At 51.4% G+C, this 15,413-nt stretch overlaps 2 protein-coding genes across 2 annotated transcripts in view; one reads left to right on the top strand and one right to left on the bottom strand.

Annotated features, from left to right (window-relative positions):
- The window catches only part of EIF4EBP1 (eukaryotic translation initiation factor 4E binding protein 1), a 7,518-nt gene extending 435 nt beyond the window's left edge, over positions 1-7,083 (top strand). Inside the window, exons 2-3 of the mRNA XM_010562765.1 lie at positions 5,274-5,444; positions 6,689-7,083. Coding sequence (XP_010561067.1) covers positions 5,274-5,444; positions 6,689-6,720 — 203 coding nt within the window. The 3' untranslated portion in view covers positions 6,721-7,083. The remainder of the gene's footprint in view (positions 1-5,273; positions 5,445-6,688) is intronic.
- Positions 7,084-13,946: 6,863 nt separating this feature from the next.
- NODAL (nodal growth differentiation factor) overlaps positions 13,947-15,413 on the bottom strand; it is a 4,078-nt gene continuing 2,611 nt past the window's right edge. The window contains exons 2-3 of the mRNA XM_010562975.1: positions 14,196-14,986; positions 13,947-14,099 (exon numbers count right to left, since the gene is read on the bottom strand). Of these exons, the coding sequence (XP_010561277.1) occupies positions 13,947-14,099; positions 14,196-14,986 (944 nt within the window). The remainder of the gene's footprint in view (positions 14,100-14,195; positions 14,987-15,413) is intronic.

Raw genomic sequence — 15,413 nt, 5'->3', positions numbered from 1 at the left:
TCTCGGTTTGACCAAGGGATCGTGCAGGGAAGCGGGGGGGCTCTCATTTTGTCCGGGGGTCTGCTGGGAGCGGTGCTGGGGAGGCCTTGCTTTGCCCAGAGGCTTGGGGGGGCTCTTAGATGGGGATATGGAGGGGTGGCTTCCACTTTGACTAAGGGTTTGGGGGGGGGGTAGGCTTTTGCTCTGATTGGGGAGTATACGGGGTGGGGGGGGGCTCTCCTGCAGGTAATGTGTGGGGAGGGACCCCCATTTGGGCAGCAGCAGTTGCATGGGTGGTCTCACTCCAGGGCTGACTTGGAGCTGGGGGCTCTCATCTTGTGGGGGTGACCTGGGAGCCCCATGTGTTGGCTGGGGGTGGGTTTCCTCTCCCAGGACCAGGCTTTTCCCTGGGAGCTTGGCCACTGCTGCACTATGAGGGAAAATAAAGGAACTGGGGGGCTTCCACCTTCCCAAGAGCGTGCCAGAGCTGGTGTAGCGAAACAGCATCTGCCTGGGTGTCTGTGCTGAAAAACAAGGCTGCAGTCTGTGCTCCTGGGTAGCCTTGCAGGGAGCAAACCCATCCTCTGATTTGGGTTACTTATTAATTCTAATCTCTAATATTTGTTGTTTCCTCTGGCAGTAAGTAAATCCTGGGGCCTTTTTTTTTTTCTTGTCCCAAGTTACTCTAACTTCTGACAGTGCCGTGTTCCACTACTGCAGAAAGACAGTGGGTTGGTTCCCTCTTTCTTTGCTGCAAGTCTTGTTGTGCAGCTCCAATAGCCATACTGTGTGTGACTGCCAAGAGTGGTATCTTTCAGGGATTTGATCTTCAAATAAGAAAAATAAACTGAGTGTGGGATTTAACTATGCTTGCTGCCTGCTCGGAGTGGAGGCAGCTAAGGGGGGCTCCAAGTACACAACCTGTAAGCTTAGCATTTATCTTAGCTATGCCTCATGTATCTTCTGTCTCCACATACTATGGCAGGGACGTAATGTGCAAAACTCCCTAAAGGGCTTGTCCATCTGAAAGGTTTTGCGTCCGCATCGCTTGCTTGAGTGAGCGTCTGTTTATTTTGAGTAATTTGGCTTTTGAGACAAGTGGCTGCTGTTCCAGATGATGACACCGGGCACCAGATCAGCTGTGTGTATTTCCAGCTACGGCAGCTGCCTGTGTGCCTGCTGATCAGTGGTTTGAGATAATTTTCTCCATACCTTTGAGAATTTTTTCCCCCATACTGCTACATAAAAGATCAATGTGAGCAGCAGGAATGATGAAACTGTACTTGAAGTCCAGCCAAAAGAACAAACTAAATGGGAGGCAGTGGATGATGTTTTGTTTGTTCCTCAGACCTACTGGTCTCTTTACAGCACAATATTTCAGGGGTTAAAATTCAGAGAGAAGGGGGAAGTCATCATTGCTGACTCACTTGGTTTTTTTGTGTTTGTGCAGAAAAGCTTGGTTGGGGAACTGAAGTTCTTGTGTTATTTTTGCCATATGTTCTCTCTCTTCTGAAAGCAGCAAATAACTGAAGTGCTTAAATAGCACTTAGAGTAATTATGCCATGGAAGATAGGAGAATGAGAATGACTTTCTCAGCTATATTCATGTGCTCTGAGTAACAGAATAGAAATGAACAATTAACAGTGATGTACAGTGTAATGAGCCTTCCAGGATTATCATCTCTGTCTCTGGAGAGTTAATGAATGTCTGGAGTGTGGAGGAGAAACACAAATTGTGTTTATTGTTAGGGTGTGTGCACCTGGCAAAATCCACAGTGCTATTGTGACTGTGTGGTGCTTTAGTCTGTCCCCAGCTTGTGCTGCTGAGGCCTGGCTGTGGGTGCTGGCTGTTTGCCTTCAGGTGTTGGATTTGGGTGCTGAAAGGAGGAATGACTTAAAACTCCTGAAGGACTGGGGCAGGGTGGGGAGCTGTTAGCCTTGGGTTGTTGGTCTGCCTTTGTGGTCACTATTGAAAAGAATTCCTTGTCCCGTACAGTCTGGAAGAGCTCTCATGAAAACTTTATCAATACATTTCACACTGAACTCCCCAGATGAATGCACTGAAGTATCACTTTTTTAGAGTGCTGGGGCCAGGCCACCTTGGACTTGGAGAGCCTCTGTGCTTCCTGGGCTGTGCTCTCTTCATCTGTTTACTGCTAACCCATGTAGCCACTGATTTGGGCAGAAAACTTTGCATTACTCCTTTGCATGTAAGCCCTGACTGCTGTAAAAATAAATAATCTTGTGTTTCAGAGGCACTCAGTTTGGGTCCTTTTGTTGAAAATGTTCAACATATGTAGCCCACTGAAAAAAGTCTGAGATTTCCTGCAAAGCTGTAGGTTAAATCTGAAGAATCAGAAGAAAAGCAAATCAAATTTGTTGTGTGAAACCTCTGACTAATTTCGGAGAAGAATTGAGGACTGTAATCTCTGAAGTCATCCCTTTGGCTGCAGGCAGTGCTGGGCATGTGAGTGATGGAAAAAGGGCTTGGTGCCCGAGCCAGAAACCCACAGCAGCAGTGCCGGGTAACTGAAGGCTTTTGAAAAGATGGTACTGCACAGCTACAGTATGTTGAGTTACGTGCATCTAACAGCCAAGTGTATTGACTTGGGAAGAGCAGGGGAACACTTCCTTTTTCCAGTTGTCAGACACTTGTAGATCAGCTTTTTCATTACCACCTTTACTCTGGTCTGGCTTTGCTGCTTGTGGTCAAAACCACAAGATTTTCCTCCTCTGCACAATGCTGAGATGAAGTTCTTGGGGTTGGCTGCTTTTGAGTCTCCAGAAGTGTTGAAGTGACATCCTAAAATGCAGTTTGGATAAAAGGGGCCCTTCTGAGGAGGGCAGACAAGTCACATGTGATGCTCTGAAGCGTCCTACCTCTAATCCCAGTAGCAGGGGAGCAGCACAGCCCACCGTGGGACTGATGTGAGTGAGCAGTGTTTCCCTGTGGTTTCTGGGCCTTGGTGTGATGCCAGCAATTGGAGAAAAGGACGTGATTTTCCTTTTTCAGCTACCTTCACAGATCTCTCTGGGTTCTGTGAACCCGTCTGGAAGGGAAGAAATTCCCTGTCCTCTGCCAGCACATGCAGTAGCTGTTTTTCTTACAGTGGTCAGCAAAGGTAAAAAAAACCCCAGTGTGAAGGAGCACAGAAGAGCATGTAAAGGTGATGTGTGACCTTTAAGCATAGTCTGTTCTCAGTATTCCCTTTGTGCCTGTCCTGGCTTCTCGCCCACTTGCCGAGGGCACGCGCACACATCATCTTGAAGGAAAGCCCACGTGCAGTAGTATCTGGGGAGTCCTGCCAGCTCAGACTGTCAGAGCCGAGATGCACGGGGAGCTGCAGTGCTTGTGGTGCTTGCCGTGAGCAAGGCAGAGCGGGTGGTGATCTGCTGGTGCTCGCAGTGCCTGTCGCAGAAGGAGCTGCCTCCAGTGCTGCTGGCTTGGCCACAGAGGTGTTGGCTCTTTCAATGGGGATGGGGTGGCCCTTAGAGCAGTGCAGTTCACAGTGCCTGTGCTCTGTCAGGGCCGGAGCAACAGGGGTGTATTTGGTAGGAAAGGAAGAAGATGTTGTACTGCATGCTTCTTCAAACCTAGTGTTTCATCCTGATGAAAATACTCAAAGTGAACCAAATTCTCATCCAGACTTCCCAAGCTGCACAGCGAGGCACTTGGGTGTTGAAACCATAGTATAACCAGGGCTTTCAGGGAGCAGAGCAGTCCCCATGGGGTGTAGTCTTTCCTACTAAATACATACTAACCTCCCTTAGAACAGGAGGAGAGCTGCTATTAACTCAGCTTTACGTGTTGGAAGGAGCCCATTTATGGCCTTGGGCTGTGCCTGTTGACAGCCCAGGCTGGGTGTCCTTCTCGGCTGTCTGCAGGGTGTTTGCTTTCATAAGCTCTGGACATGTGACTGTCAGAGGAACGTGAACCAGGCGTGGAAGCTCTTGTCCGCCTGAACTGTGCTCCTAATACTGGGTACGTGAGCTGCAGTTCTAGGAAGCCCCATCCTCGCCTCTGTGAACCTCCCAGGAATTTAACAGGAACTCACAGATGAGCTGCCTGCCTTCTCAAATCCAGTGAACTGCTAGAGCATAGTTCTGTGTTGGGTTAGATCTTCTCTTGGATATAGTGAAGCAACTCAAATTCAAAATCTTTTAGTGAAAAGGTTTTCAGTGTTCTGGGAACTCACTAGCAGAACTTTCTTGAAACATGATACCCAGTTACATTATTTTATAGCCATGCTTCAAAATAAAGTGAGTTTAATGTTCCAGGACAGATGGTAACGGGAGCTTGTTTGCTTGCACCTATGTACTTTTAGTTAATGCTTTTCAGGGAGTGCACAAGAAGTTGCCTTTCCCTCTTGCTAGAACAGGAGCAGAGCAGTAAGGGCCTGATCCAGAGAGGGGGGTTTGCAGGCCTCCTCTTGGGGAAAGAAACAATTGTTTTCCAGTACTTTATGGGTTAAGGCTGCAGTCTGTTTGGAGGTATCCCTTTTCTGTGTGTGGTTTCTGTGCTTCTTCCAATGCAATTCCTTTATAAGGAACAGGCTGTTCAGTCCAGTGGTATTCCTAGAAATCCATGCCCGGAGCTGAGCTCTGCTCCTGCAGACGCTTGCTGTAATGTGCTGGAGCTGGCTTGTTCCACGTAGGGCAGGGAGGGTAGGCTGCAGTCTGGTTAACCATTAAAACAGATGGGCATTAACAACTCTGTATTCAAGCCTTTTGAAAGCTGCATGTAAGTGTGCTGGACAGCCAGCACTTCATATGCAAAAGCAAATGCCTGTACAGGAATTTCTGCTGGGCAATGGTCAGAGTGACATAAGGAGGCACTGCCGTGTCCTTTTACCTGATGTATACCTGAAGCTTGTGTCTAGCTACAGTTTTCAGCTCCTGACAACTTACAAAAGCCTGTTATGTTTATGAGCAGGAATTCAATTCAATCTACTCTGGTTTCTGTGGGTGGTGTTGTGACCTTGGGTTAGGTAGAAAGGGCTGGATCTGCTGCATGTGGCACCAGTCTGAGTTTTGGAGTCTTGTTCTTTCTGTGCAGCAGACTGGTAGCATTAGCTCTTACTTGGCTACCTGATGCTTCATACCTTTTTTTGGGAAATAGTGTTAATGGTATCTGGCTTTCTTGTAAGGTAGCACAAAATTAACAAAGTACTAAATAATAGGTATCACTTTAAATATGACTCCTGCTGTTGCTCTACACATCTAGCTGTGAAGGTGGCCCAGCTGTATTCGTGTGTCAAAATGCTAAAATCTGACAGTGTTTTTGTCTCCCCCCAGGTACCAGGATTATTTATGATCGTAAGTTTTTGATGGAGTGCCGCAATTCTCCAGTTGCCAAAACACCACCTTCTCACCTTCCGGACATTCCAGGAGTTACAAGCCCAAATGTGGAGGAATTGAAAATTGAGAACAACCATGTCCAAAACTGTGATGAGAAAGTGAGCACAGGTGAGCACAGGCAAAAAACTGGTGAAGTGCACTGCTGGTTCCTAGAAATACCAAAGTTTACACATGGAATGGAGCCAGGAAATCCCTATGAGCTATGGTCAATACTCTGATAACTTCTTGCAAAATTAAAGTGTGCTTGATGTTACTAGGTAATTAGGTTCTCATGGCTATTAGGTTCTGCTGTGGTTCCCAGTAATGTGACTTTTTTCAGTTAGTTAAGTATAATTTACCATAATCACTTAATTCTCATTAATTTAGCATTTTGGAAACTGCTACTGGATTAATAATTCTGTGGTGAGAGAATGGGTGCAGCTGTTGCTGCCTGCCTCTGTACTGGACTGTTTCACAGCTGCTTTGCATTTTTCAAAAAGATCAGCTTACAATTCAGAGTAGGATTTGCTTGGGGTTTTTAATATCAGCCTGACTTGTAAATTCCTTCTGCTCTTTTTTTGACACTGAGGCTTCTGGTATACAAGTGAGCTCAATTATGTAGCTAGGATATAATACCTTCTTTGTATATATCAATTATCCAGTATTTGTTGTTGTCTTTAGTGGGTTCAGTAGAAGCTTGCAGAAGTGTGTAAGATATCGAGGTAGAGATTAGTCCACAGGAGAACAGAGGTTGTTGGCCACTTTGTGCACACAAACACTTAACTAAAGGCACTGTAGTAGCAACATGAGAAAGTATTGCTCTTGAACGTTTTTTTTAAAGTTATGTGAGATCACTTCTTGAAGCAACCTGAAACTACTGAGTACGATTATCTTCTGTCTAAAAATAAAGATCTGAGTGCTCATTAGTTGGCTTCCATGCTCAGTCTAAGCAAAATCTTTCCAGAGTCAGTATTGCTTAATGTTTTTCTACACACGGTTGTGACCTTTAGTGGCTCACTGGATTCTCTGGCAAACTGAAATGCAGGCTGCATGCTGGATGCCAGCTTGGTTGTGACTCTTCCAAAGAAGCCCTGTCTCAGGAATAGATCATCGCTGCTCATGTTGGCATTCTGGCAAATTGTGTGAGCTGTGGTAACAGCTGTACAGATAATAAGTTGTGAAATGTGCTTTTGTGTCTTTGGTAACAGAAGTTTGTACCAGTGATTGTCATCAATGTGAAGTCCAAACTGTCATGTTTCTGAAGCACAGCTGACGGTTGTTTCTTCGATTAAAATATTTGGTGTATAATGTGAAACTTTGTTTCACCTCACTAAATGTGAGGACTCATTTGTTGGTTTTGTCTCCTTCAACAGGTGAGGAAGAGCAGTTTGACATGGATATCTAAAGCACGTGCCCTGAGAGTGCTTATCCAGTGAAGAACCAGGACCTTGTCTTGAGGATTCCCACCAGCCAGGCTTAAAAGTAGCCCATGCCTTGAGTGCCTTCCTGCTTCCTGGGAAAGGCAGTTTATTCCCTTCTGAGAACAGAGTGTGTCCTGTTAGAAGGACTGAGTCTCAGCCTCTCTGTGTGGGTGCGAATACACAAGCGCAGCCCCTACTGATGATGGGCCTTGGAGTGCCGGAGGAGACACTCTCAATGATTGTTTTTGTTTCCAGTTTTATGCTTTTGTTAATCATTTTAATACTGTAAAAGTTACAGAAACGCAATATAAGGGAGAAATAAAAATAATTTTGAGTCTCCTGGTATGGAGATTAATGCAATAAATATGGCTTCTGTCCTTTATTAATTCCAGCAAGAAACTACCAACCTGTTGCAGAAAAAAATGATTGGGTGGTCCTGTGTATAGCTTTCAGATAAACACTGTGCTTTTGGGTTTCCCCTGAAAGACAAAGGCTGAGATGCCTTAAGCCCTGTTGGCAAAACATCTGTGTATGTCCCATGTGCAACACCTGGTCACTGCAGGAAGTTTCAATGTGCTCTGAGTCTGCTTCCAGAAATAGCTAGCAAAAACTGTCCACTGTGTGTTTCCAGATAGTTCTTTTGCAAGGTCATGGTGCAGGTGTTTGAGCTCCTTTTATTACCAACCCTGATGAGGGGCAGGGCTCAGCCAGGCTACAGGTGGAAGTGATTGAAATTGGTTCAATAGGAGCCACCTGTAGCTGAGCACTGCAGAGTGGGTCCCTGAGTCTGAGCTGCCTTCTCCTGTCCTGCCAGGGAAAAAACAGAGCCTCCAGCTCCTGTGCTGCAATTCCCACTTCCCAGAATACCAGATCTCTTCCAGCATGCAGGTGAGTGCTTAACTATGTGTTCTGCTAAGTTTTTGATCTGTGCTGGAACTTTCATGCTGCTTTACACTTGTTTCTCCTTTTTGTAATTTGCTGGACAGGGATTAAGACCTTTGGAAAAGAGAGGGTTTAACTGGGAGGTTAGAAATAAGCCTGTTTGGTTTTGAGAGGGGAATTTTCATATGTCAAAGTAACTTTACTGTGGGAGCATTCAACATGGGCTGCCAGGGCAAGTATCTACATTTTTAGTCTCAGTGCAGTTTAATAAATGTGTTATGGAGCAGTCTCTAACACTGCTGTGTAACTGCTTTGGAGGTGGTGTGGATGGTGGCATCTGGTGGTGGTGGTAGTTGAGGCATCTCAAAGAAGGAGAATGCATATTGGGACATAGCCTAAACCTCAGACTTCCTAAAAGACAATGACTGTTCAAATCAGTCTTGGTAGATAGCGTTTAAATATCTGCTGATTAAGCTCAATTGTGACATTATGATATGCAAGCCTTTAATAATGAGTAACAGAACAAAGGGAGACAAAGCAATTGCTGCAGATAAACTTGCATTTCTTTAAGATAAGATTAAGTGTTTCTCTGAAACCTTAATGGGAACAGATTCAAATTTATTGCCCTCAGGTGTCACTTTATCAGTCTTGCAACACTGTACCAGTTGCTGGGTTTTGTTACGATGTGCATTTAGAAAGGAGCTGCTGTGGCTGCTGGAATATGTGCTGTGGCCTGCAGCTGAGACTGACTTCCTTGCTAAATTAATATTTTCAGATAGAAATGGCACTGCTGTCAGCAACCCAACAGCCTTGTATTGCGCAGCAGTTCAGGTCCTCAGAGCCCTCCTGCTCTGGTCACCACACATCGCAGCAACCTCCAGCTTTGATTTTCTGGGGAAGGCAGCAGAAAATGTGGTTTTAAGAAAACTTAACCATATTGATGTTAATTTGTCCAAAGCCAGTTACTTTAGGGAAGACTGAAAAAACTGTGACAGACTTGTGGGGTGTTTGCAATAACTAAGTCTATGCACTCAGTGCTGAGGCTTGTTTTCCTGCTCTGTCCTAACCGAAATGTTTGTAATTATTGCTTCAGTGTGGCTTTACAACTGGGGGAGTTGTATTGATGTAACCCTTGGCAAATAGGTTTTGCTGGCAAAGGACGTCTATAAACAGGATAGGGTTTTACCCCTCTTAATCTCCTGAAACACCCTTCCACAACTATAATGCCCACTTTATCTACCTTTAAAATACTGAAAATGATAGAGGTGTCTGTGCAATGGACTGACCCTGCGATGTGCTCGTCCTTCTGGCAGCCTGCCTGCGTGGCTGGGCTGGTGCAGGATGGCGGGCAGGGGCCAAGGGCTGCTGTTTGCAAAGCAGCTGTGAGATCCGGTGCTTGCTCTGCGCCTGCTCCCTTTACTGGGCAGTGTCCTGCTGCGTTACTGGGGTTGAGGTTTTGATGGGGGACGCGGTGCCAGTGACCCTGGCTGACCTGGGTGGCAGAGCTGTCTGGGTGCCCCTGTGGTGGTGCCATCCTGAGCTAAGGGCTGCATGCCCAGGCAGTGTTCTGGGGAGAAACAGGCTGATTTCAGCCTCGCTGCTTTTTTTGCCGTGAGTTTCTGACCCACAGTGGCCCAGATGTGAACGGGAACCTCATGGTGTCAGGGTTTTATGTTGGTACAAAAGCGGCTGCCTGGCTTTTTGGGTGTGAGTGTCGGCTATTCCAAGTAATGCTTTTAAATCCTGTTCCCTCCCACCCCTGTACTAGAGGGTAACAAGTGCTGTGAGTGTTAAGTATTTAGTCCATGCCCTCAACAGCTTTGCATCAGTATCTGCGTGCTTATGTAGATCTGGGGGGAGCATCAAAGTGCCAGGTGCCTCCAAAAGCAATTCATAGCCGATAATTCGGAGGGATGGAGAGCACCCTGCAAAGCACCCGGCCAGGTGCGAGAGGGGGTCCAGGAGGGTCAGGGCTCCTGCTGGCTTCTCAGCACAGGGCCCTGGGGCCATGGGCACATCAGTGCAGTCACTGGGGGCAGAGCGAGTCGCTACCAAAGCTGTGAACCCGTAATGCAGTGATGTGGCACTTGTGTGCATCTGCTCTGGTGCAATTTGTCCCAAGCTCATGCCTGGAACTTCTCCACTGACGGTGGCATGGGACCGTGCGGTCTCAGCATCCCCTGCTCCAGTACTTTGCAGTTCATCACCTTCCCTTACACCTCCAGCCGGTGCCGTGTCCTTCTGCTGGTCCTTTTCGGATCCATCTCCTGCACCCATTCATGTTGCTAGCGCTCCAAGCTCACCTAAGCCATGTAAGGAGCCGCTCAGCGTTTCCACGGCAGATCCCTGCTTGAGTGGGCTTTGTTCCTCACCCAGCATTTGTACTAAAAGGCTGAGGAACTGCTTTTGCCATGGGCTGAGCCCCCAGGCGAGCACAGGCTGCTGCCTGGCTGCCCTTGCACACATGGCAGGAGGGGAAGCAGCTGTGGGTGGCTGCCTTGCACAGCTGGGATGCTCCAGGGAGGTCTGAGGGACAAGTGTTGGCTTTGTCATTGCATTTTCCATCCCTGCCCCTTTTTGTCTCGAGCAGGGCAGAGCAGCGCGCCCAGCATGCCTGCGTCCCGCTCCGCATCCCGGTCACGGGACGAACAATACTCGCCTGACCCAGCTAGTGCCTTAATCCACCATTTGTACAAATATTACCCTGGGCCTGTTGATAAGCCCTTCGGTCTGTTTGTTCTCATTCACTCTTCCCTCGTGCGTCCAAAGTAAACCGTGCCTATCTTCCCTCCCTGACCATGTGCTGTTCCTCCCAAGGCACGGGCAGGTTGTGGCTGTGACTCGCTGCCGTCGCTGGCAGCAGATGCTGCTCTTGCTTGTGTTCTGAGAAGAGTGTGCAGGCTGCAAGGGTCTGGCCCTGTGCATGGTAAGGGAAGCTGGGAGGCAGGCAGGGTCTCAGGTCCCCATCCTGATCCCAGCCAGGCTGCAGCTGCCCCATGCTCTAGTGCTTCCCCAAGCAGTTAGTCGCTGCCTTGCATCCAAGTCTTGCAGCATTGGTAAGCAGCAAACCCCGGGCACTTTCCCTGCTGGAAAACCTTCCCTGCATGGGGAAGGCTCCATCTTTCCTATGCCAGTGTGTAAGGATGCTAAAGCCCTTTCAAAAGCAGAGACCCTGCCAGCTCCCCGGCACCTCTGGGAGGGCAACGAGATGCTCCGCTGCCCAAGCACTCGCAGCAGGGTTTCTGCTCTGTAGCAAAACTCCCACTGAGAAACTGGTGCAAAAATCGATAGCTTCTGCCCAGGCGAGGCTCACAGGAGCATCTCTGAGTGCAAGAGCAGGGTCCGGCCGCGCGTGTGAGCCAGACTGTTCCCTGGCTGTGCAGCGGGAGTTGGGTGAAAGCCTCCATGTCCCATTCCTGCTGTCCCACCGCCTGTGCAGCGTCTCTGGCCCTGGGATGCTGAAGAGTCCTGCCAGTTGCTGGAAAGGTGCTGAGCGTGGGGCAGGACCCCCATGGCAAGGCTGGAGCTGTCCCCCTGCTTTATTGTCCTGCGTGTCTGGGCTCCCTCTGTCACGCAGCTGGTGTGTATTGGGGCAGGAGAAGAGCCAGGCAGCAGAGCTTGCTCTGCTCAGAGATTAGGTGTCCGCTCACAGGTCAAGCCTTGCAAAGCCAGGCTTGCTAGCAGATACCTTGCCTAAGCACGGCGGTGCAGCTTTATTGTCACTGTCCACACTTTGATGTTTGCCTTACAGCCCTAGAATCTCAGCCTTTATTTTTCCACCCGGCTCTTCCCAGGGAACGGCTGCCTGCCTTCCCCTGCCCCATGACAACTTTTGAACCCGCTGTTCGATTTCAAACAGGCTTGATGGAGGGGCAGAGATCGCAAAGATACAGCTTCCAGCAAGGCTGATGGACGCAGGGGGCTGGGGAGAGCAAGGGGGGGATCGGGGGGGTCGGCGAGGAACTGGTGAGTTTGGGAGAGTGAAACCTCCTGGCTTCACTGCTGGTGTGACAACAATTTTTAAGAGGGAGCAGCAAACCTGCAGAGGAAAAGGCAAAAAAAAAAAAATTTATTTTATTTCATCAAGAGCCCAGATCTCCAGATTTCTGTGTGTGTCTGCCTCCTGCCAGGAGTTAGCCCCACACCTCCCTGCCCACCCTTGACAGCTCCTGCAAATGACCCTCTAATGACGGGATGGTCCCAGTGTGAAACGCTGTTGGAATATGTAAGCGGCCCAGGGGAGGGTCTGTGGGGAGGGGGGGGGACAGGGGACACCCAGACACGCTTTGTTTATCAGCCGGTTGGGATGTGGATTGGGGATAATCAGGCTGGACTGGGGATGTGGAGTCGGGGCTGCTGGTCCCAGGAGGGGAGGGATGGGGATGGCCACCCGCTGCCAGCCCTAATGCCCGTGGTCCTGCTTGTCCCCTCCATCGTGTGTAGCTGGGGACCGGCAGTGGGTCCCCACGCGTGTGCCGTGGCCGTGGGAGGGGGCAACTGGGAGCCTTGGGGGAGCCCAGACCCACGGCCAGGGCTGCAATGGGGTGAGCTTGGCCAAACCCGGGGACTGGCCCTCGCTGCCCCAGGAGGAGCGTGGCACACAGTGGGGCATGGCCATCCCCAGGGGCACTCGAGACCCCAGGCATCACCTGCGGCTGGAGGTGTCCTGCTCGGGATCCCAACCCCGTCACCCATTCGGGTGGGTGACCCAAAGGAGAGCTGCCTGCACAGGCTGCTGCGCACGGCTTAAAATTCATTGCTACTAGAGAACATGGCCCTTCCCCTTATCTCCAAGGGGTAAATAAAGGTGGAAAATCCCCTCAGCCCTCCTTTTCAACGCCTGCAGGTGCTTCCCTGCTTGCTCTTGAGCAACCGCCTATCAGGGTGGGAACAGCTTCTTCATTATCTCACATGAATTTTCCTGTTCACAGAGCTGTTGAGTATGTTTTGACCATTTGAGGGGACCCACTTGCTCTAGCAAGTTATGGTAGCAGCCCACCTGCTCTGGCTGCTACCAGCCAGCATTGCTGGTTTTGCCAGCAAGCCATATGGCTGCAGCCAGAAACAATCCTGGAGCAGGGAGAACCTCTGGGTGCAGCAGATGCACAGAGAAACGGGGGGAATCGTGCCCTGACAGACCATTCAACAGAAAAAATGGGCAGTGGAAATAAGCAGAATCTACCAGGCATTGTTAATATATAAAATTTATTAATGAATTATACAACCATGACCCTTTCACTACCGCCCCATCCAGCGAGTGGTGGAAAAGGTTTGAGCAAAGCCATGGTTTTACAGAGGAAAGCAGTGTGTGAGCCAAGATGTTCAGGGCAGGTAGGAGGGCTGGGGGGGGGCTTAGACCCACTGAGACCGACCACAGGGCTGCCTAATTGCCAGGGGCACCTCGTTTGCCTGTGCAAACTCTCTCTGGTTCCTGGTGAAGGGATGATGCTTTGGAGAGGGATGTGGGAGCCTCAGGTCCGCCTTTTGCATCACTCTCTGTGTGGTCCTGGGTGAGGAGCGTATAAGATGGAGGTCGTTGCCTCCCTGCCTGCTGCTGGCCAGTTCCTCCTGGGTCCGTCCCTCCCAGGGCCACGCTCAGCCCTGCGGCTCAGGGCAGGAGTGGGCTGTGACAAACCCCTGTCTGCTGCTGCCCATGCTGGTGGGGGGCTCTAGACATTGGGGTAACCCATTAACTTGGCTTAATTGTGATAGAAATCTGGTAGAGTTTTAACAGAAATATAATAGAAGTCTTAAGAGAAATGCCTAAACCCCAGGGGAGATTAAAAATCCCAGTGGTGCAGATGCTCAGCATGGCCAGACACTGGTCCTGCAGCGTCCTGCCGATAGCCTGTAGCGGCCAGCAATTCCCATGGTGGGCAAAAGGAGCGTCGCTGTGGGCAGTGTGTCGTGGCAGGGAGCGATGCTGCTGTGGCTCCAGCCCTGCGCCCCGGCTCCTGCCTCTGTGGAGCAGCACCAGGCCTTGGCTACCCTGGCACACACCGGCTGCCAGCGCCATGGCTCCCAGATAAACGCAGCCATCGGGCACCCACCACCCCGGTGCTGCCACCAGCACCGCAGGGAGGTGTCTGATGGCCTTTCCTGTGCGGAGCCTGGATCCATCCATGCACCGTGGCCATGCAGTGCTGCAGAACTGCTAATGCCCGGGCACCCCACTCCTGCCCTGGCACAGCCAGAGCTTCGCTGACCCACGGGCACGCAGGCTTCAGAGACACGCCAGTCTGCGCGTTGGTCGTGGGTTGGGTGGCCAGTCCTCGGGGATGCTTTCTGGGCAGACACGTCGCACTTCCCAGCAGGGGACAAGCTGGCCTCAGTTGCAGCCGCACTCCTCGATGATCATGTCCTCGTGGTGGCGGACGACGATTTCGCCCTTCTCATAGTAGAGCATGGAGAGGGGACTCATCCTGACCGGGGAGCACGCAGGGCAGGGCACCTGGTTGGGCTTGTAGAGCTGCAGCAAACTCTGTGGGGAGACAAGGGAAGAGCAAAGCATCCCCCCCTGCCGCAGGCCGGCAGGGCTGGGGTGCGCGGGGGAGCGGAGGCAGCAAACCCCTCTTACCTGTATGTAAGCGTGGTTGGTGGGCTTGAAGGTCTCGTCCACGGGTGACGGACACTGCCCTTCGCACCGGTAGGCATTGTACTTTTTGGGGTAGACAATCCAGCTGCCCCAGCCGGTCTGCTCGAAATCCACCATCATGTCCACCCTCCTGCACAAGGACCTGCCCTCCTCCCCTGGGATGACAGCGGCAGCGTCGCTCACTTTGATCCTTTGCTTCTCCTTCCTGTTCCTGCGGTGCCGGCGGGTCCCAACGCCCTGGGAGCCGCTGTCACGCATGACATGCTTGGAGGTCTCTGCTGTCCTGATGAGGCTGTGGTCTCCTGGAGACTTGTCCTTGGAGAAGACAAGCAGCAGGACTCCGTCCGTCACGTCCTGGGGCAGGGCTGGCTCCCCGTGGCCAGTGTCACTCGAGGTGGGCGAGCGGATGGTGGTGGTGGCCGGGGCAGCCAACCCACTCGCCTCCCACTGCTCCCTTCCCGTGGGACCACGGTGCCCAGGGTCCACAGCTTGGTGGAGCCAAGACCGGAGCAGGCTGGTGACCTCAAAGATTTTCCAGGAGGCTTGGGTGGAAAAAGGGCTGCCAGCCACGGTGCCCAGGAAAAGCTGGTGGGCGCAGGTCCCGTCGCCCCGGCACCTCCGCCGCTGGCTGTGGTAGATGTCCAGGGAGATGTCGCGGGCTGGGGAGAAGCTGGGCAGGTGGACACGGAGCTCGGCCAGGCTGACCTCCTGGCTGCTGGAGAGGGAGGACATGTCGAAGGAGATCGCCCAACGGGAGCCGTTCTGCAGGGAGCCTGAAACCCAAGGGGCATGGTGAGGGGACCGCTGGCTTTGCCAGCAAGTGCCAGTGCCGGAGGGGATGGTGCCCTCGCGTGCTGCTGGGGCACGGTCCCTGCCGTGGGACCCCGAGGGTCGGGGGAAAGTAGCTAGGTCCACTCCGAGCCCCGAGAGCCAGGGACACCACTGGAGAGTGCCAGTCCCGGGGAGAGGGATGCTTGGGGACAGTGCTGATCCTGGGGATTGTGCGGATCCCAGGACAGGGATGCTCCGGGATGGTGCGGGTCCCGGGGACAGGGATACCTGGGGACAGTGCCGCTCCCAGAGACTGTGCGGGTCCCAGGACGGGGATGCTCGTGGATGATGCGGGTCCGGGGGATGGTGCGGGTCCCGGGGACAGCGCCGGTCCCAGGGAGAGGGATGCTTGGGGACAGTGCCGGTCCC

The sequence above is a fragment of the Haliaeetus leucocephalus genome, unplaced genomic scaffold (genome assembly GCF_000737465.1).
Source record: "Haliaeetus leucocephalus isolate CR32 unplaced genomic scaffold, Haliaeetus_leucocephalus-4.0 Scaffold162, whole genome shotgun sequence".
NCBI lineage: Eukaryota > Metazoa > Chordata > Aves > Accipitriformes > Accipitridae > Haliaeetus > Haliaeetus leucocephalus.
Note: the sequence above shows the minus strand (reverse complement) of the source record. Positions and strands in the feature narration are given on the sequence as shown.